At 40.9% G+C, this 21,952-nt stretch overlaps 1 protein-coding gene and 1 pseudogene across 1 annotated transcript; one reads left to right on the top strand and one right to left on the bottom strand.

Annotated features, from left to right (window-relative positions):
- Window positions 1–7,910: 7,910 nt before the first annotated feature.
- Window positions 7,911–8,530, bottom strand: LOC102880149 (annotated as a pseudogene).
- A 3,620-nt stretch (window positions 8,531–12,150) lies between these two features.
- On the top strand, window positions 12,151–17,657 carry LOC102880412 (probable cystatin-16). Its single transcript, XM_015588993.1, has 4 exons — window positions 12,151–12,351; window positions 12,798–13,055; window positions 15,651–15,761; window positions 17,577–17,657. Exons 1-4 carry the CDS (start codon window positions 12,151–12,153, stop codon window positions 17,655–17,657), a joined length of 651 nt encoding a protein of 216 aa, XP_015444479.1.
- Window positions 17,658–21,952: the final 4,295 nt, after the last annotated feature.

The raw sequence follows: 21,952 nt of genomic DNA on the forward strand, positions 1-21,952 counted from the left end.
AAGAGTGCAGAGGACTTCTTTCCTCTCCTTCCCTTCACCTCCCTTCCCTTCCCTTCCTTTTCCATGGAACATCTTCAAGAAAAAGCAGAATCCTAACTTCCACTGGGGACTCCCCATTCCTTTGTCTCTAGCCATATATGTAGAAGGAACTGAGCCCACCTCCACCAGGAGTGGTCTCTGATTGAACAAGGCTGATAAGTGTAAGACCACAGCCCTATCTGCATACATGCAGGGACAGACACACCCTCACCAACCCCAGCCAAGGATGGAGCATCAGGAGATGTGTGTTGATCCTCACAGAATAAGGAATCTCTTTTCCCTCTTCCACAGGCACTCCCAGACAAGCCCTCATTCTCCCGTTGTATGTGACTCTGTCAATGCAGCCATTTGGAGCATTGCCAGCCTTAGGCTAGGGCCAACCCTTGGGGAACAGAGTGGTGAGGACCTGGGCGGGTCTTCCAGGGGAATGAACCAGACTCACTCCTCTCTTGCTCACACTTTCCATTCAGAGAAGTGTGCCAGAGCCTCAGTGCTCTACAGGCCTCCTTCTGCACCCTTGTGGCTTTGCCTGAGTCTTTCTCTAGCCCCAGGGCATGTTTGTGTAAGAGTGCAATAGTCCCAAACTGGCAGCAATTGATGCACTTAGGAGCAGGCTTTATACATGACAAACAGGAGCTGGTGACTCAATATCCAAGCTTATTTGCCCCTCAAAAGGGCCACGACTGAGGCACATGCTCCGTATTGTTTTCCAGATGGCCCCAGTGGAATGGAGGCCTAGTTGCCCACAGTAGCCACTTGCTCATTAGCACCCCCTAAACTGGCTTCTTTCCCTGCCTCTCTCACAATGCTTCCTGGGCATCAACAGCACCTGTTATGCAGCTGTCCCATAGACAGGTATGACAGACCACAGAGCTTTCACCTGCCTGAGAAAGGACAGCCTGAAGCTCTGCTTAAGTCTCCCTTCTGATGTCCCTAGGAGACTTTGGCTAGCAAAATGGCCCCTGTGGAGCAACGTCAGGAATCCAGCTCTGGGACTTGGGAAAGCTGCTCAGCATCTCAGTTTTCTCATTTTTATAGAGGTGGCGTTGGTCTGTATTTAAGACACCTTCAACTGCAATAACATGTGATTCTCTGTCAGATGCAACAAGATATTTTCCTGTTGCTGAATCCATAGAGATAGGTCACAATACTACACTGAGATACACACATCACTGCAGGTTTTGTCCCTCAGTTCTGGGACAGGGCCCTGTCCTGCTGGGCTCATCTCCTCGCTTTGCTCACGCATCTCCATGGCTCGAGGAGACAGCTGTGCTTCAGTCCTGCTTAATTTTAAAAATAAGTTTTTATTTTAAAAGAATCTTAGACTTACAGAAATGTAACTGCAATGCAAAAAAGTTTTCCCCCTGAAACATTTGAGGGGAAGTTGACAACACGATGTCTCATCACCCTGAATATGTTAGTGAGTGATTCCTACAAGCAGGTGCACTTTCCTTCCTGACCACAATGTCGCCATAGGATCCAGGGCGTGAACACAGACTTGGTCAGGTGTCAAGGGATAGCCCGTCTCCCCCAGCCTCAGCCAATAACAGAGCATCAGGATTGTGTGTTGGGGTAGGGATGGGGTTGGGGGAAGTAGGGGCTTCCTAGAGCAAGGAGCCTCTTTTCTTCCCAAGCGCCTCTGTGTCAAAAGGATACAGAATCATGGAACACATTTGATCTTCCACCTGGAATAGTTCCTTAGTCTTTCCTTGACTTTTATGACTTGACACTTTTGAAGGGTCATAATATTACAGAATTTTCCTAAATTTGTATTTGTCTAATGTGTACACTAGCATGACATCCTGGTCAGTTTTCTCCCAGTGCAGAAATCTATCCATAGATCTGTCCTAGTCTGTGGCTGTTGTCTGCTTCTGTGAGAGCCCGCCAGCTGTCTAGGTCCCTCCTGACATCTGAAATAGTAACAATCAGATTCATTGAGAGCGAAGGAATAGAAATGTCCCTGTAGCAAGTATGTTTATGGTCTGGTTTATTATCTCAGGGACAAGATCAGAGGTGTGGATGAGGCAGGAGAGCAGAGGCCTATGGGCCTCGGCCTGGGTTCCTCAGGCGTTTGAACAGTGTTAGCCAGCATCTCTGTCTTTTCCAGCATCCACATTCTCTTCCATCAGGTTTCCCTAAAACATCCTTAAAAGTGCTTTACCAGATGTTAGAAAGAAAATTGTTCATTTCTTAAATGGTGAAATAACTTCAGTGATGCTTGATCCTGGTTCTGACCTATGGCTGAATGGGGAAAAGGCTTTTTCTTTGCATCATTTAAAAAAATTTTGCTATCTAGACCTCCTTTTCAGAGCTCTCAAGAGATTATGCTGCTAACAGGAGGTAACTCTGCTGTGTTCTGCTGAGTTTTGATGGTTTTAGGGAATGAACTATCTCAAATGTGATATAAGAATTGGACATCTGGGCATGTATGGATATTCTGAGACACGTGACACAGCTTTGAGAGCAGCCAACATTAGCCCACGGTGCTTTTGGACAACACTAATGCTTTAGAAAGAGGCAGCAGCCCTCAGGCTAGCTGGGGAACTGGAGGAGGCAGAGCAGATTGAAGTTATGGTGTTTGGTGAAGAGATGCTCTTCCTTTCTGCTCCCCTGCTGACGGATGGGCACCCGAGTGGTGCCAACATGGGTTATAGGCATTATCCTTCAAAACTATATGTTTCTCTCTTTTGTGATGCTAAATTCTCCTGAGCCTCTGATTTTTTTTATTGTGGTAAAATATACATAACATAATGCTTACTATTTCAATCATTTTATTTGTTGTTATTTTGTTCTTTAGATTCCACATGTATGTAAAATCATGAGATATTTGATTTTCTCTATCCCACCCATTTCATTCAGTGCAATAACCTCTAGGTCTATAACACAATACCTTTTTCCATCTCCTTCCTTTTAGTCTGTGTATGTCTTTTAATTTGAAATGAATATCATGTAGGGGTCTTGTTTTCTTATCCTTTCAGCCAAATATCTTGTAGGGGTCTTGTTTTCTTATCCTTTCAGCCATTCTATCTTTTGGTTGGAGCACTTAATTCTTTTCCATTTGAGGTAATTGTTGATAGGAACGTAGTTATGACCATTCTTTACTTCTGTTTCTGATACATGTTTTTTCTTTTTAAAGAAGTCCCTCCAACATTTCCTATAATACTGGCTTAGTGATGATAAATTCCTTTAGCTTATTTTTGTCTGGGATTCTCTTTTTCTGTCTTTTTACTCTAAATGATAGCTTTGCTGGATAAAGTATTCTTGGTTGTAGATCCTGGGTTTTCAACACATTGAATATTTTTTGCCAAGCTCTTCTGTCCTGCATAGTTTCTTTTGAGAAATCAGCTGCCAGTCTTATGGGTACTCTCTTGTTGATAGCTTGCTGCTTTTAATATTTTCTCTTTGTATTTAACCTTTGGCATTTTAATTATGATGTGTCTTGGTGTGTGCTTCTTTGGGTTCATCTTTTTTGGGACTCAGAGCTTCCTTGGGTTGGATGTCTATTTCTTTCACTTGGTTAGAGAAATTTTCCAACATTATTTCTTCAAATAGCTCTCCAATGTCTTGTTTTCCTTCAGGTACCCCTATGACACGAATGGTTTTGCATTTAATTTTGTCCCATAAGCTCCCTAAATTATTACTATAGTCTTGGCTTCTTTTCCTCTGCAATTCTGATCGAGTGTCCTTGGCTCCCCCGTTCTCTATATCGGTCATTCAATCCTCTTCTATATACACTTCGTCGATTCCCTCTAATATACTCTTCATCTCAGATAATGTGTTCTTTATTTCTGACTGGTTCCCTTTTAGAATTTCCATGTCCATTTTATGTTTTTTTATATCTTTCTTAACGTTTTCATTGAATTCATCTATACTTTCCTCTAAATTCATTGGGCATCTTTATAACCAGTGTTTTGAACTCTATATCTGTTAGATTGCTTGACTCCATTCTTCCTGGATCTCTGTTCTGTTCTCCCATATAGTTTCTGCTTCTCTATCTTCCTATTTTGGCTGCCTTCATGTCTGTTTCTATGTACTAAGCAAAGCTCTTAAGTCTCCTGGTCTTATTAGTGTGGCTTTGTGAAGTAGGTGTCCAATGGCACAGTCCTGAGAAGTGTTCAGCTTCAGACCAAGTTTAGGCCCACCCTCTGGGGCCACCTGTCAAGATTTAGCAAGCAATCCACAGATGCTGTGCTTATAGTTGCCTCAAGAAACCACACCAGAAACCAAGGCCAGCTGCCTCCAGTGTGAATCTTAGCACTACTCAGCAAGGAGCACCTGACTCTCTGAGGACACACCTGGATGTGGCTTGGGTGGGGGCCACGAGTTGGATGATGTAGAGTTACAGGGAATCCTCTGGGCAGAGCAACCTCTGTTATTCAGTTTGATGACATCTCAGGTATGGCTGTGCTGCGTCCACACATTGTGACTGGGGAGGGCTCAACAGAGGAACAATGGATACCGCTGGCACTTCTCTCCGAGAGAGATCCTCAATGTTATCTCTCACTCTGACAACTCAGTGTCCCTCTGTAAGTCACTGGTGCCCCGCAAGCAGCCAACCTGGTGCTAGTGCTCAGAGTGAGCAGGTCTGTCACAGCAACAGTCTGCTCGCAGACACGGCCCCTTTAAGAGGCGTCTGCAGCTGCCACTGCTGCTGTCACAGACTCTGCCCACTCAACTGCCCTGGGCAGCCTCATGTCCTCGCCCCATCCTACACCCTCCAGTTGCAGGATGATTTCATATTTCTTTCACTAGTTAGAGGGGGCTTGTTCATCTAGGTCCCAGGTGACTTTCCTTGCTGTTTGCTCTAAGTTTCTGTCACAACTTTAATTTGGTCACAAGAGGAATGAACAAAGCCTCTATCATCTACACCATTTTTTTCTCAGTCTCATTTTAATCATTTTTAAGTGAACAGTTCTATGGCATTAAGTACATTCATATTATTGTGCAAATCTCATTATTATCCATCTCCAGAACTTTCTCACCTTCCCAAACTGGAACTCTGCACCCATTAAACAATAACATCTCAATCTCTCTACCCCAGTCCCTGACAACCATCATTTTGCTTTTTATTCCATTTTTTTTTTTAAACTAACTACTTCGACCCCTGCCTTGGGAATTTATGTGTGTGTAGTTCTCTTTGCTTCATATGACCTGTTCTACTTATGGTAAAATCTTCCACATATATTTTCTTTTTGTCAAATAAAGATCACAATATTTTCTACACAGAATTTTTTGCAATATAACACAAAGTAAATGCTTAATTTAAAAATCTGCAAGTATTGATTATGGGCATGGTCTTTTTTAAAAAAATGCACAAAATATTTAACAAATTTTTTTTCCTATAATTTATGCATACACATGAGCTTGGAAAATAATTATTGATGTCAGTTCTGTTTTTTTTTCCCCCACCCATCTCTCCACTCTTCCCTTTTTGGCAACCATCAGCTTGTTCTTGTATTTATGGGTCTGTTTTTGTTTTGCTTTGTTTACTCATTTATTTTGATTTTAGACTCCGCATATAAGCAAAATCATATGTCTTTCTCTGTCTCTTATTTCACTTAGCATCCATATCATTGCAAATGGCAAGACTTCGTTCTTTTTTTTAATTGCAAAATAATATTTCATAGTATATATGTACCACTTCTTTATCCATTCATCTATCAGTGGACACCTAGGTTGCTTCTATATCTTGGTTATTAGAAATAATGCTGCAAACATAAGAGTGCATGTATTTTTTTGAAATAGTGTTTTGGTTTTCTTTGGATAAATACCCAGAGGTGGTATTGCTGGGTTATATGGCAGCTCTATTTTTAATTTTTTGAGAAAACTCTATACTGTTTTCTAGAGCAGTTGCACCAATTTGCAATTCTACCAACAGTGTATGAGGGTTCTTTTTTCTCAACATCTTCACCAACACTTATTATTTGTTGATTTGTTGATAATAGCAATTCTGACAGGTGTGCGGTAGTATTTCATTGTGGTTTTAATTTGCATTTCTCTGATGATTAATGATGTTGAACATCTTTTCATATGTCCGTTGGACATCTGTATGCCCTCTTTGGAGAAATATCCACTCAGGTTCTTTGCACATTTTTAATTGGATTCTTTCTTTCTGACTTTTTTCTTTTTAGTTTTAAGTTGTACGAGTTCCTTATATATTTTGGATATTAACCCCTTATTGGATATATCATTTGATAATAACTTTTCCAAGTCAGTATATAGTCTTTTTATTTTGTTAAATATTTTGATGATTTCCTTTGCTATGCAACGGATTTTAAGTTTCATGCAGTCCCATTTGTCTATTTTGCTTTTGCTGCCCATGCCTGAGGAGACATAAAAAGATATTGCTAAGACCAATGTCAGAGTTTACTGCCTGTGTTTTCTTCTAGAAGTTTTATAGTTTCAGGTCTTATCTTTATGTTATTATTTCAATTTTGAGTTTATTTTTCTATGTGGTAAAAGAAAGTGGTCCACTTTTATTTTTTAAATATTTATCCAGTTTTTCCAATACACTTATTAAAGTGACTGCCTTAACCCCATTGTATATTCTTGCCTCCTTTGTTGTGTATTAATTTAAAGTGAGGATTTATATCACTTTATTTTATACCACTCTCTATTCTGTTTTATTAATCTATGTATCTGTTTTTATGCCAGTACCTATACTAATTATTGTGGCTTTGTATTGTAGTTTGAAATCTGGGAGTGTGATATCTCCCTCTTTACAGCACCATTCTACCTTCTCTCTGTATGGATTTGAGTATTCTAGATAATTCTGTGTTAGTGGAATCATACAGTATTTGTTCTTTTGTGACTGATTTATTTCACTTAACATAATAGCCTCAAGGGTTACCCATGTGGCAGGCTTTTCTTTCTTTTTAATGCTAAATAGTATTTTTTTTATGTACATACAATATTTTGTTTATCTGCTTATCTATCAATGGACATGGATTGCTTCTGCCTTTTGGCTACTGTGATTAATGCTGCTGTGGACATAGGTGTGCACATATCTGTTTAGTCCCAGGGCAGTAACTACTAAGCTCTAGCAAAACTTCCAGGGAACCCAACTTAGGCAGCCTTCTGCTCCATGAGCCTGTAATAGTGCCTTCCATGAGCTTCCAGTGGGTCTAATCACATAGCCCTGTCCCTTGGGGGCCTGATCTCTTTGCAGAGGAGGTGAAATGGCCATGCTGACCCTTCCATAGGAAGTGCTCAACCCTGGACCAGAGGCCAAAAACAATAAAGAACCCTTTAGGGTGGAGCCAAGTTGCAAAATTCAATTTTGTTTTATATGAAACTAAAATTTTCTTCTTTTTACACAAACTTCCTGAAAGTCGAGGATTGCAGGAGAATTTCCCAAGAAGTAAAGTTTTTTGTTTGTTTGTTTGTTTGTTTTTAGAAATATGTTCAGATTTTACTAATATACAGTTATGCAGATGATTGTGGGAAAACCAGTACACACATACTTGATCCTTTTTCTGGATTAGCAGCTATAGACACCTAGAAAGGAGTGGGTAGACTCTCTCACAAAGGTCTCAAATTCCTTATGAAAGAAAATGACATAAATAATGGAAACTGCTAATTAAGGGAAGAGAAAATATATAATCACTTAATGCCCATATATATCTTTACTATTTACAGGACCTTTCATATGTTTTTGATTCTCACAACCACCCTGTGAGGTAGGCAGGTTTCAGTTATTTATTCTGGTGAGATATTTTTCCATAAACACAGAAAAACACCAAGAAAAGTTTGCTTTTGGAGCCTCATTTTCATGTATTTAAAGAATATATAAAAGTTTTAAAAAGCTGTTTTTTTTTCTGACTAATTTTAGTTTCAGAAATCACATTAAATATTTCTTATTTTCATAGTCCTTACAAAGAAGGTAAAAAAGAATCCACCTTTGGATTCTTTTGGGATTCGCTCTAACTAAGCAATATTTTTATCTGAGAGAAATATTCCTTTGTTTTTCTCACATTCTTTGAGAAGCAAGTGAGTGTTGACTGTCCAGATGTAGGTGTTCTGAAAATCAATGCTGGGTCCTTGCCATATACTGTGATTTAAGTTTGCAGAACTTAAAGTCTTTCTCTTCAGTGTCTTCAGGCCGAGCTTACTTGTAGGAGTGGTAGGATTGCTTTTCAATACTGATAGAAAGCTGCTACTTTTACCATGATGTTTAATTGTTCTGTTGCATGTTTATAAGTAATCAAAAATAAACTTTGGGAGTCTTTGTACTTTTTCACAATTTTTACTTCTTTAAAACTGAGTGTTTAATTTCTTCTTGATTAAGAAGTTTCTGTATTTTGCATGTCAGTGTGGACTTTGGTTTGAGGTTCACTCAAGAATTATCTAGAACAAGCAATTGGAAATAGTAAGAATATGTTCCTTCAAAAGTGCTTTTAGAATAGGAGATATCGGGCCTGGCCCGGAAAACTATCTTATAGTTTCCAGCCTCAAGGTTGTACTTCTCTCTAATCACCACCGCTGTCCCCATGCTGCTAAGACTCAGTGACAAAGGGTGAAGTAAAGTCACTTCTGTTTCAGGCTCAGGCCATCAAGGTCATATGTATCAATCAATTTTGATCAAGAACTGCAAGGCAAACAAAAGCTTGATTTGGGGGTTATTTTTAGGACTTACAATCCAGGAGACACAGATTTGGTAGAAATCTAATTATGTTTTGAGGGGAAAATAAAGGGACAGAGTTTATAAAAATAGAAAAAGCAAGGCTTCCAAAGTGATCACACAAGTTGCTTTGAAGGAGTTGTGATTGGTGCTGGCAGGCAAACTTACACTATACTATTAATTACTTATACGATTAATTACTTATGTCTATTGCTAGGTGAAAATATTATTTTTTAATAGAGAATTCAGTGCTGCAGAGCCAGTCCCAGGAACTGTATCAGGATGTAGCCTTTTGGTTTAGCCCAGTTCAAAAGTTCAGTTTCATATGGAAGTGGTATGTATTAGCTCAGCTACTTGGAGACCTCTGGCTCCACTTCAGACTGCTCTCTTGACAATACCAACTATATTTTGTAGTTTTTGTTTTACATAAGAAATACTTCTTCTCTAGAGGGGCCATACCCAGGCAGAGGAGGCAGAGGGTGCCCAAGGAAGGCTCTGTCTATCTGTAGATACCCACCAAAAACACTAAATGGGACCACTGCTTTAAAAGAATATCTTCACCAGGACCACATATGACTCAGAAGACAGCAGCTGAACTCAGTATATGCCTACTTGCTCCTTGGTGCTTAAATTCCTCCATTGGGGGACCCAGCCCAGTCTCCATTCTGAGGACTCAAACTACAGGCACTACTCACTAACTTTGGAAGAGACATGTGGTGAAGGACACTCATCTGTTGTGGAACTGTCTCATCCCCATCCTGCCTTACTTGGAAAAGACCTAGCGAGGAAAGAGGAGAGAATGGGAGAACACTGGAGGTATAAATGGAAGAGTGAGAGGTAGTGAAATTCAATACCACTGGAGAAAAGGCATTTTCTTTGTCACAATTTGGGGACAAAAGCTGATGTTCAGCACCTGCCAAAGAAGAAGAGCTGTGGTAAATATCCCAGGATTTCAAATGAGATCATGAAGGGCCGCAGCCTACGAATACCAGTCAACTGAAAATAGACCACTTTCAGAAAGCCTGCTTCGAATCTTCAAAGAAATGAAACAAAATAATTAACAAACTAGAATTCTGTAGCCAGAAAAAAAAAATCAAAATGGAAGAGAAAATTAAAACATTTTCAATCAAAGAAGAGATAAATCTCGAAAGGTTGAAATGGTTCAGAGTATATTCTCTGTTCACAGTAGACAAATGAAATAAAAACTGAACTTGAAAACCTCCAGTTGTCTGTACATTTAATAATATATTTTTAAATAATCCAAGGGTAAAAGAAGAAATCATATAAGAAATAAGACAATACTTTGAATTAAAAGATAATGAACATATGATATAGCAAAACTTCTGAGATGCAGCCAAAGCAGGGCTTAAAGGAAAATTTATAGTATTAAAAATCCATCTATTAACAATGGTTGGAGGACACCAAGAGGAGGGAGGAGGGAGATTTGGTTTAATCCCTAGGACAGGAGCACCAATACACCAATGGAAATAGAAGACAGTTTAATAAGGAGACAGTTTTTGAATAAATAAAACAAAAATAAAAAAAAAAACACCCTAAGAGATGTAGCAACAAGATCCAACCAAAAATAAATCCTTAAGAGATTTCTAAGGGGAAGGGAATTGATACCAGTGTAGCAAAGTAATGTTGAAGGAATGATGCCCAGAAGAAAGTTAAATATGTTGCTAATTCCAAATGAATAGTGAATGTATAAAACAGCAATTATATTTTCTTATGGGCTTTCAAATATGTAGAATTTAAACATATGACAACAATAACACAAGGCAGAGACAGATATGAGTAACAGTGTTCTAAGGTCATCCCACCATCTTCAAAATAGTAAAAATATTAATTTAGAGTAGACACAATTAAGTCGATTATATTCATTACAATTGTTAAAATTGTCGCTAAAAGAAGAGTAAAAGGAGGGATAAATAAAGTCATTGAAGGGAAGAAATGAAATAATAAAAAGATCTTGAATAATCCAAAAGAATGCAAGAAAGGAAAAAAGAAAAAACAGAGACAAATGAGATGAATTGAAAACAAATAGTATTTGAAAACTAATATATCTAGTAAACTAGTAATGATGATATTATTTATCAGTAATCAGTAATGTTATTGTAAATAGAATAAATCCTCCAAATAAAAGACTGTTAGACTGATATACAACACTGTTTGCTGCTTACAATAGCATCTTAATTATTAAGATAACATTTGCATGTAAAAAGATGAATAAAGATACATGATGAAGACACTATGGAAAACAATGATGATGATGTAGCTAGCTACTCTGACATCAGAAAAAGTTGACTTCAAAGCAAGAAGTGTTACTTGAGATAAAAAGGTATCATAATGATAACATGGTTGACTCCCCCAAAACTGTAAGTTCTATTTGAATAAACACTTAATGACAGAGTCTCAAAATATATAAAGCAAGAATTGTGAGGGAAAAATAGACAAATTCATAATTATAGTGAGAGATTTTTAACCCATCCTCAGTAACTGACAGAAAAGGAGACCCAAGCAAGCAAAACAAAACTCAATAAAACATAACAAGGTAAAAAGAGTAAATATATACAAAGTTTGAACAAAACAGTGTATTAAGTTATATAGATGTCTAATTCTTCACCTAAAAAAAGCAGAATGCACATTCTTTTCAAGAACATATAGAATATTGGTCATATTCTGGGCAATAAAACAAATCTCAACATGTTTTATCATGTTTATAAATAATAGAAAGGATCTTCTCTGACTATAGCAGACTTGAGCTGGAAGTTAATAAGAGAAAAGAAATTAGAAAATCAACTACGGTTAGAAAGTAAATAATAGAGCTCTAATAGCCCACCAGTTAAGAAAGTAGTCACAGTAGAAATAACAACATGCTTTGAAGTGAGATAAAATGAATCATAAACATATCAGACTGGGAGGATGAAGCCTGAGGAGAGTCAGGGTGGTGGTGAAGATAGCTCCTCATAGACACTTCTGCCCCCACCATTGCTGGCTACACACTCTGTACTCCCCTGAACCCAGCTGGTGGTATGGACTCCAGCCAAGGTCGCAGGCAGGCTAGGCCAATGCCTCCTCTCCCCAGGCTTACCAGAGTTCCAAGGAATTTGTGTGACTCTGACAGACCTTGCCTGCACTGACTTGAGAACAAGAAGATGGACTCAAAGCCGTTCATGAGTGGGGCTGCAGCAGCTGGAGGGATCCTATCAGCATGCAGCTCAGGAGAGAAGTCCTGGAGATGTGCAGGCAACAGAGCATATTGTATGCATGTCTCTGCATGCAGAGTTTTGTGACAAGAAGGTGAAAAATGTGACACTCTGATCTGCTTTCTATTCAGTGATAGCAGGAGGGACAAGGCAGGGAATGAAAAGGAGGAACTGAACGGTGGTGCCAGTTAAAGTCAGGGCCTCTTGAGTAGGGCTGTGTCGGCAGCTGCCACCCCCTCACCTCCCACACATTGCCAGCTCTCTGTGCTGACACTGAGCAATATGTTCCTGAAGGTATCTTTACTTCTGGGGTTTATTGTACTCGGCACTCATGTCTGGACCATTCAAAAAGAATTTGCAGACATTAGTAAGAACCAAGATTACTTTGTCGTATCTGTGGAGTTTGCCATGGCTGTGTTCAATGACAACAACATGGAAGAGAATGCATACAGATTGCTGGAGGTGAGACGAGCCCAGCAAAAGGTGAGTCATTCTTTCCATGCTGAGCTGCTGGTCACCCATGAACAGCCCTGAACCAAGCGCAAAATTCGCAGGACTCAGATATGCAGGGTCCTACCTCTGACCTCAATCTGGAAGAGATAAAACGGGAGAGGGGACCTCACCTTCACAGGGATACTGGCTTCCCTCATTCTTTCCTGTTTCCTTACATCTGCCTCTTCCTTGGGTTGCATCCCAGCCCTGCATCCAGGGAGGCCTATCAGGCCTGGGCTGGGGCAAGTGGAGGCAGTGCTGGGTCCAAGGCTTATGTGAGAAGTAGGTGGAAAATGTGACCCCTGCTCTGACTTCTGTTTGATGATGACAGGAAGAATAAAGCAGGGAATATAGAGGAGAAACTGGACTAGGCACCGGTCAGTAACTCAGGGATTATGTGGGGCAGGGCTGTGTGGGATGCGGAGCTATGGAGGTAGTCCTACAGCAGCTGCCATCCCCCACCTATGTGCTGCTGGCCTCCAGGACTGACACCAGACAACATGTTCCTAAAGGCGCCTCTGCTTCTGGGGCTCATTGCTCTGGGGCCTCACGTCAGCAGTCCCAACTTTGTGGACATTAGTAAGAGCACAACTTCCTTTGCCATGTGTGTGGAGTTTGCCGTGTTTCAGTTCAACCAAGACCATCTGGATGAGTATGCTTACAAGCTGCTGTGGGTGGGGAGAAGCCAGCGCAAGGTGAGTGACGAACTTTTCTCACTGAGGCTCCATGTTGGCCTTGAAACCAGGCCTGGGAGGGGTGAATCCTTGGTCTGCATAAAAGAGCAAAGAATGGTTTTTTTGTTTGTTTTTTAGTAAACATTTTTTATAATGCAAGGTATCATTACAAGTGCTTCAAGTTTCTTTTGTTTTCTTAATGAGTGAAATTCCTAAAAAACAGGGTAGAGAAAGAAAGAAGATAACAGAAAGGAAAGCATTAGTGTCAAAGATTCAGCTACTGTGTGAGGGAGAGAAAAGCCACATCCCATGTAAGATGGCTGAGAGAAGGGATAATAGCAGAGATTGACAGACAATGAGGAAGACAAAGAGTAGGGTGGCTGGAAACAGAACCCCAAGAAGAAAAGGCATCACAGAGGAGGTGACTGCAGGCCTTGGCTGGGCTCTAGGGAAGCCTCACGGTGCTGATCAGCAGAGAGGATGCTCATCTGTGTCCTGCTTGAAACCAGTAAGCCTTATTTGCCCACAAAGACATTGTGGTTCCATGCCTGGGTTGGAGGTGGCAGAGAAGACAGAGGCGTGTTCTCATGGGACTGTTATGCTTCTGATGAGAGACAAACAGGCCTCAGGTTTATGAGTGAAATAGTGGAAGGCTGGGACAAGAATTGTCAGTGCAGGGACTCAGGGCCATAGGGAGGCAAGGTATGTTGGGGGGGATCAGAAAGGGCCTCTCCACGACAGGTACTCCTGGAAGAACTCAGTCACATGGTGGAGATTTGGGGACAAGAAGAGAAAGCAGACACGGAGAGATTTCTGAACCAGGACAAGCCATGAGTGTCCAGAGGGATGGCCTAAAAGTCCTTGGACCTATGTCACAGAAAAAGTGTACAGGGGAAGTGGGCCTGGAGCATCTACAGGGCCACAGATGAGGAGTTAGGATGTTATTCTTAGAGTAATAGGAATCAATGGGAGGAAGTCACTCAGATGCTTTAGCAACATCTCTCTGGATGCTGTGAGCATGTGAGCATAAGCAAGCTGAGACCATGAGGCAGGGATGGTCCCCTGGTCACCAGAAGGTTGAAATGCTGGCTTCTGAGTCTGCTTAAAGGTGGATGTGAGGTGCACTGAAGTGGGGTGTGGGGGAAAGCTGGCATCAAGGATAGACCCTAAGTGTTTGCCCTTGAGCACATGGGTGGGTAGTGACTCTATCACTGGAAAGACAATGGAGTAAAGTGGGAGGAAACATAAAAAATCTGAGCAAAACACATATTTAGTGTTTCTGAACTAGCCTATGGAAAGTCAAGGAAGCAGTGGGTTATAGGGCTTTAAAGATAGAAGAGGACAAACCTGATATAAATGTACGTGTCGTTAACATCTGTTTAGGCAAACCTTACCACTGATGTTAATTCTTGTCAATTCCTGTTTCCTTTGAATTGAATAAAGACTGTTGCCATTCTGTCCGTGCCCAGTTTCTGGTCTCCCATGAATACTCCTGAGCCAGGTGCCATGTTCGCAGGACCCAGATACACAGGATCCCACCTATGACCTCACTCCAGAAGAGATGGAAGGGAGAGTGGACCTTATCTGCACAGGGGCACTGGCTTCCCTCAGTCTTTCCCATTTCCTGACATCTTCCTCTTCCTTAGGTTGCATCTCTGTACCCAGGGAGGCTGCACAGGCCCCTGTCCTAGGCCCTGAACTTCACTGTAGCTCAGGGTTGAGTGCCTGTGCAGTGGGTCTGGTCGTGCGTGGGTCTGGTCGTGCATGAATGTCTGTGTCTGGGTGTTCTATTGGTGCAAGTCCAGGCATGAGTGGCTGTCAAGTGTCAGCTGCAGGAATTCTTGAGCCCCAAACAAATCAGGTTTCTAGACAATTCTAGGTCAGTCTAGTGAGAGGTGAATTCCTCCCTGCGTTGATTTCTGACTAGATTTTTCTCTGTGTTTGAGTTTCTCCAAATTTTCATGGACCTCTGTTTAAGGAAATGAAATCATAACTTTTAATTACTTCTTGTAGAAACCTAATAAACACAGTCAGCACCCACTTCATAAATATCACCTCAATGAATGTCTGTAAGATGAGCCCTTTTGTGCAGCCAGCTCCTACATGAAGAGACAGAGTGTTCCCAGCCCCCAGGACCCCATAAGGGATAGGGCAGCTCCTATGTCTAATCAGAGGACAAATGTGCCCATTATCCTTCTCTCAACCAAAGCAATCATTCTGTGTGATCTGGTGTCTGGCTGCCACTCGGGTGTAGGACTGAGAAACTGGTCATGTGTCAGGTGTGCTTGCAGCATGTGCAAGCTCATTGCTGTAAGATTCTCCTCCTGTGAATGTGCCCCCCTTATGTTCATGGCACTGTTGATGTGACAACTTGGTATGAATCCCTTCAGGAAGAGTGCAGCAGGAGAGATTCTAGTGCATGTTTTAGGTGTGTTTACAGGCATCTTTCTATTGATTATACACCATCACAGGGAAATTGCACAGGATGTGTATATCCTATTTACATGCATATTCTAGTCTTCCCCCCACCCTTTTTCAATTTGATTCTCTGCCTTTTTTCTTTTCATTCATGAAAAGCAAACATTTAGTGGCTGTTTCATAATTTCTTCTTGACAGAGGTGGACAATGATATTTTTAATGGACTTGGAGATGGGACGCACAACTTGTAAAAAATATGATGAAGATATTGAAAACTGCCCCTTGCAAGAAGGCTCAGGCAAGAAAAAGGTTTGAGAATAGTCATCCTAAAAGAATCATGAATCTTCTGAGAATGAAAAATATATTGAGGAAAGTGTATTGGAAAAACCTGCTATGTTCATTCCTGCATGTGTTTCCTTTACTCCTCACACAGAACACTTTAATTCTGACTCATCTGGTTACCAAATTGGGGGAGCGTTCCCACAGCAACAAAGAATTCTCTGAGGCATCAGCTGGGTGTCCTACAATTTATGTTAACAGGTTAAGGGCTCGGTCCCGCATGACTGCCCTCACTCACTTCAGATGCCAATTACAAGTAGTAGGTCCCCAGGCTACCCACAATTTCTCTCTGATTTGGCTACAAACCAGAGGTTTCCATTCCTTAGGTTTGATTAATTTTCTGGAGCAGTTCACAGAACTAAGGGAAACACATTTGCCAATTTATTAAAAGTTATGATGAAGGATACAGATGAGTAGCTAGATAAGGAGATACATAGGGCAAGGTCTGGGAAGGTCCCGACTGCAGGAGCTTCTGTCCCTGTGGAACTGGGGTGCATCAGCTTCTCAATATATGGTTGTGTTCACAACCTGGAAGCTCTCTGAATATTCTATTTTTGGGATTTTATGGAGGCTTCAATACGTAGGCATGATCGATCATTAACTTCATTTCCAGACCCTCTCCCCTCTCTGGAGGATAGAGGATTAGTAAGGCTGAAAATTCCAAGCTTCTAATCATGGCTTGGTCTTTTCAGTGACCAACTCTCATTCATGAGTCATCCAGGAGCCCAACCAGAGTCACCTCAATAGAACGAAAGATCCTCCTAATGTTCTTATCACTTAGGAAGTCATAAGGGATTCGAGAGCTCTGTGACAAGAATCAGGGGCGGAGACCAATATATATATTTCCTATTATCTCACAAAAGGACTGTAGGAGGAGGCATAAAAAAGTCATCAGAGACACTGCTGGGGCAGAACGAGCATCACGACTTCCACTCCCACCAAGTCCCAGGGTTCCCCTTTGGAGGAATATGATGGTTATTCTAGACAGACAGAGATGCTCCCAGAAGAGCAGTGAGCTGAGCCCTGTATTCCCAGCCAGGCTTGTTGATCAGAGATACCCTAACCATACTCATCTGACCTTCCTCCCTAAATGGAGCCCTGCCCTTGGGTCCCAGGCTGAAATCTCGGGGTTTAGGCAGATACTATTCTCTCTGTGGCCTTCACTCTTCCTTTGCTCCCATTCGTCCAGATCCTAGACTATTTATTTAGTCTCATCACCCACCTCTCCTTCTAATCTCCTGGGTTGCAAGGACATGTCCCATGAGTTCAAGTTCTTATTCATTATCCAAGAACTAACATCTGGTCCATGGGGTTTAGACCTTGGGAATGGGCCTCCATTAGGATGATGCCCTCAGTGGGGCTGATCTCCCCCTTATACCCCAGCTTTGGGGGCATGCTCCCCTTGGGGTGGGTTTGTAGCTTCTGCTGAGTGGGTGGATGCTCACCTGGATTATCTCCTAGGCAGTGTGCTGGCTCCCTAGAACTCATAGTGTGGGGGCCCTTCATGCAGCATCTTGTGCACTGGAAACCCCTCAGGGGCAGATGATGGCCCTACCGGGCTTCCTCTCAGGAGTCTCTGGGCTCAGGTGGGTAGAGTCATGTGGGTAACCCTTGCCTATCAACCTAGTGGAGCCTTGAGCTTCGAGAGTCCTGACCAGGCCCTCGTTTTTGCATTCTTTCCTTTTGTAGTTGCAATGAATCTTGAGCCCCTATTAAGTTCTTCATGCTAAGTTCCCTCATGTGTTACATTGTTTTGATTTTATGTCTTGCAATTATATTTTTCAGATGGACTGCACTTTTGTTGTGGATGCCCGACCATGGTTTTCTCAGTTTACCCTCCTGAACAGCACCTGTGTGCAGAAGTAGGCAGGGAGGGAGCTCCTGGATTCTCACAGCAGAAGATCCTTTTTATCTAGAGAGTGACAGTCAGTCTGTAGTTAGGTCTGTGGAGCATCAGGAGAATTAAAAGGCATCTCAGAGCACTTTCTGGGTCCCTGTTGGTTTTGTACTCTCCTGTCGTTTACTTTCCATGGAAGTCTCTGCCATTGACCCGTGGTAAAGAATTTATCACCTCTAGCTCCAATTTTATGTCAGAAAGACCTGATGTCCTGCTTTTTATTTTTCGCTATGTCAGTTGTTTCTTGCCTGGATCCATGTGAAAACCCCACTGGTTTTATTTCACAAATCTCCTACAGACCAAGTCATATACAGAAGAATCTTTGTGACCCCATATCAGAAATACATAAAGTCCCCAGGTGATTGACACTTGTAGACAAGATTGTGAAATGGTTTTATAAGGAACTCTAATATTTAAAAATTGTGTAACGTTCAGTACATTTTGTTTGTGGCATGTGTCTTTCCTATGGTTCCTACTCTCCCAGAATAGGGGATTAAAAACGTGGCCCTATTCACCTAGGTGATGCCCATAAGTCATGAGTTGCGTAAGGTCTTTGGTAGGGTTGGTACATTTTGCCTTATCTCCATTCCCCTTTGCGAATTTGGATCTTTGAATCCTCCCCTTTTCAGTTATTGTTGTCTCGTTTTGTCCCTATGTATGCTGAACGTTCATTACTATCTTGCTATAGCAAATCTCTTCTTATTTTAAGCTTATAATGCCCTGTTTGTAGTAAGGGTTGCACTCCTCTGCTTTTATCAGCCTGCTAGTCACCTTACTCCTAATTATGCACTTTTTTTTGTCATTTTGTTTTAGGTGAGCTGACCTCTTTCAGTATTTCCATTAGTGCAGGCCTCGTAGTGGAGAATTCCCTCAATTTTTGTACGTCTGGAAAGGTCTTTATTTTTCCTTCATAACTAAAGAAGAGCTTAGCTGGATACATTATTCTTGGCTGGTAGTTCCTTTCATTTAATAGTTTGAATTTTTTATTCCATTCTTTTCTGGCTTGTAAGGTTTGTGCTGAGAAGTTCGACGATAATCTAATGGCTTTTCCTTTATAGGTTACCTTCTTCTTTTCCCTGGCTGTCCTGAGAATTCTCTTGTTGTTGACTTTTGATCATTTTAATACGATGTGTCTGGGTGAAGGCCTTTTTGAGTTGAGATAATTGGGTGTTGTGTTGACTTCTTGAATTCCAAGCTCCAGCTCATTCCTTAGATTTGGGAAATTCTCATCAATTATTTGTCTGAAAATGCTTTCTAATCCCTGCTCCTTTCCCTCCCCTTTGAATTCTCCATTATTCTTATGTTTCCTCTCCTGATGGTATCAGCTAGTTCTTGAATTTCTCTTTCATCATTTTTCATTTTTTGGTTTCTCTCCTCTTCCTTCTGATTTATTTCTAGATTTCTGTCTTTGATATCACTGATTCTTTCCTCCATTTAGTTGACTCTATTTCCCAAGATTGCTATTTTATTTTTCAACTCTTACGTTGTGTTCTTTATCACCAGGTCTATTCAATTCTTTTTGAGGATTTCATTCTCCTTGCCGAAGATCTCCTACTCATTTAGTTGTTTTTTCAATTCCTGAAATTGTTGATATGATTCGTTTTGGAACTCAGTGAGTTTTTTCAGAAGTACTATCCTGAATTATCTGTCATTTAAGTCACATATTTCTACGTCTGTAAGCTTATTATCCGGAGATTTTTCTCTTTCTTTCTGAGATACCTTGTCACGTTGGTTGTTCATGGTGTTTAATGGACTATTTCTCCACCTGGGCATTAATGGAAGTGTTCTGCTTTCCCCCCCCCCCCCAAGAAGGAAGATTTATTATATAATGGTCCCTAGCCTATTATAAATAAGGTGATTTTCTTTTGGTTTCCAGTAGGTGGTGTCTAAGCCTCTTGGATCTCTGCTTTATATAAAGTGTTAATAACGTCTTTTTTTCCTTGTAGATGTTTAATCATGCTCGCTACCCTCAGTCTCAGTTCCTGTCAATGTTAGTGACAGTTTCGGTAGCGTTTGCTCAGATTCCCCTGGGGCTCCGTGGCATTCTGTCTTGGACGTATTGGGGGAGGGGCCCTCTTGGTTGGGAATTGGAGGCTGCAGCTCAGCTTAGTTTTGCAACTGCAGCTGGTAAAAATCAACTGTTGTTTCTCTGCCGTCCCCACTTTTCTGCCATTCCTATTTTTCTCTCTTCTGCCCTGATGATTGGGTACTGCCACCAACTACATGGAGCTCACAGCACTCTCAGGCAGGGCTGTTCAGGGAACTCGCCACTCCTTCTCCCCTTCCCCTCTCCCTACAGGAAGCTCCAGCTGTGAGAGGCAGCTTCTTTGTTTCTCCCAGTCTACTACTCGACACCAGGGCTTCTGAACTGTAGTAGCTTTTATGTGCAGATCCCATGCTCAGACATGCTGGTGTGTAGTTTGGTGTTTTTTTATTGAGTTTTAGGTGTTCAGTTTATTGTTTTTTTCAAGGGGAGAGATCTGGGATCTCATGCCACCATGTTTAATCCAGTCTCTGGGGTTGGTACATTTTGTGCCTGATACCACTGTCATTGATGAACCCAAATGAGTCATTTTTGAATGATGCATCACTCACTAAGGTCAGTCAGAATGAGAAGCAGGCTATCATGTGTCATTGTGTTCTGGAGAAACCGCTCTAGATTCAGCCCAGTCACTAGTTGTTTCTAATTAGAAAGGAGTAAAAAAATGCCCAAAAGTTATAATACAAGCAAACAATAAAAAAATTGACGCTTATTTTAGAAATTCTTGATTTTCACGAAACAGACTGTTTTATGGAATGACCTGGTTTTAAGGACTGAAATATATTTGCTGAGAGCCCTACTGAAATGGGGGATTAACACAAATCTCAGCACTTGGATCTTTGGAGGAAGCTTCAAATGTGGAGGGAAGGGGGTATAGGAGAAAGAGGAGGACCATTCTTTCTGCAAGTTGCATATCATAAATTATCTCTGAGATCATCTCTATGAATCCTCACCACCAGCCCCCTTTCCCATTTCCATAACTGGGTACAAGCAACTAGTCTTATGGTTCTTTACTGTAGTTTTCTGAAATGTAGCTCAAGACTAACTGAGTCCAGCACCCATATCCATTTTCCTTTTGACTCTTTGATTTCCAAACACAAAGATTCAAAGGCATTAGCAAAGAAACAAAGGCTTAGAAACACTTGTAACCACTTGTTATCATCTTTTTGTGATGCTTTCCAAATATTATTTTTCAGAACAAAATTACCTTCCACAGAAACTGTTATTATTTATCTGTTTTCTTATCCTCTCTTATGAGGTCATGTTGTCAGCCCATGAATTCAACCAAAAGACCAAACTAACAAATCAATGTCTCAAATCATCACATTTGTCAGGATGAATTCCTCACCTCTGTCTCCAACTGCCCCACACTCATGTACTGTCCCTCAGCATCTACCTTAATCTACGACCAGCACTCTATAGACCCTGTACCATCTCCTTTTCTTCATCTTCCAGTCTCCTCATCGCACCCCACTTTTAGAATCTGCTACTCTTTAAATGATGACATCTGTTATCTCTGAAATTGTTTATATTTTACATAGACCTATCCTGTGGATTACACCTTGTGCATAGCTGTCAGATAAATTTAAACTATTATCCAAATAATTCAAAGCCTCAAATTAGTTTTATATTTTTAAAATACAGAATGTCTAGCACTTGGTCAAAAACAATCAGAAAAAATAAAGACAAGACATGATGAAGCAGAACAAAAGTAAATAAAAGAAACAAACCTGAAAATATATCTTGTGTGGTTATCAGATATGGACTTTAACATAACCAAGATGAATAGGCTCAAAAAATTAAAAGATGGATAATACTTGCAAAGAAGTAGAAACTATGTAAATGAATAAAAGGAAAGCTCTAAGACTAAAAACTGCAATAACTGATATGAAGAATGATATAGGCAGGTTAACCGCAGATTAGAAACAGTTGAAAGGAGAATTAGACAACAGGAGGCAAGCCAGAGATGATGGTACAGAATGGAAAGTATGAGAAGATCAAAGTGAGATCTGCCCCACAGTGGAAGAAATAATGAAGCGTAAACAATATTTGCAAATGTAAAGCCTGTGTTATCTAAAACTGATCAAAGACATTAAACTATTGATTTATGCAGCGTTACAAACCCTAAGCAGGATAATAAAAGAAATCTTGATCTGAGCATGAAAGAGTTAAAAATAAAATTTAAGGAGAGGGACAAGATGGCAGGCTAGGCAAAAAAGAGGT

Source organism: Pteropus alecto, unplaced genomic scaffold (assembly GCF_000325575.1).
Source record: "Pteropus alecto unplaced genomic scaffold, ASM32557v1 scaffold124, whole genome shotgun sequence".
Lineage (NCBI taxonomy): Eukaryota > Metazoa > Chordata > Mammalia > Chiroptera > Pteropodidae > Pteropus > Pteropus alecto.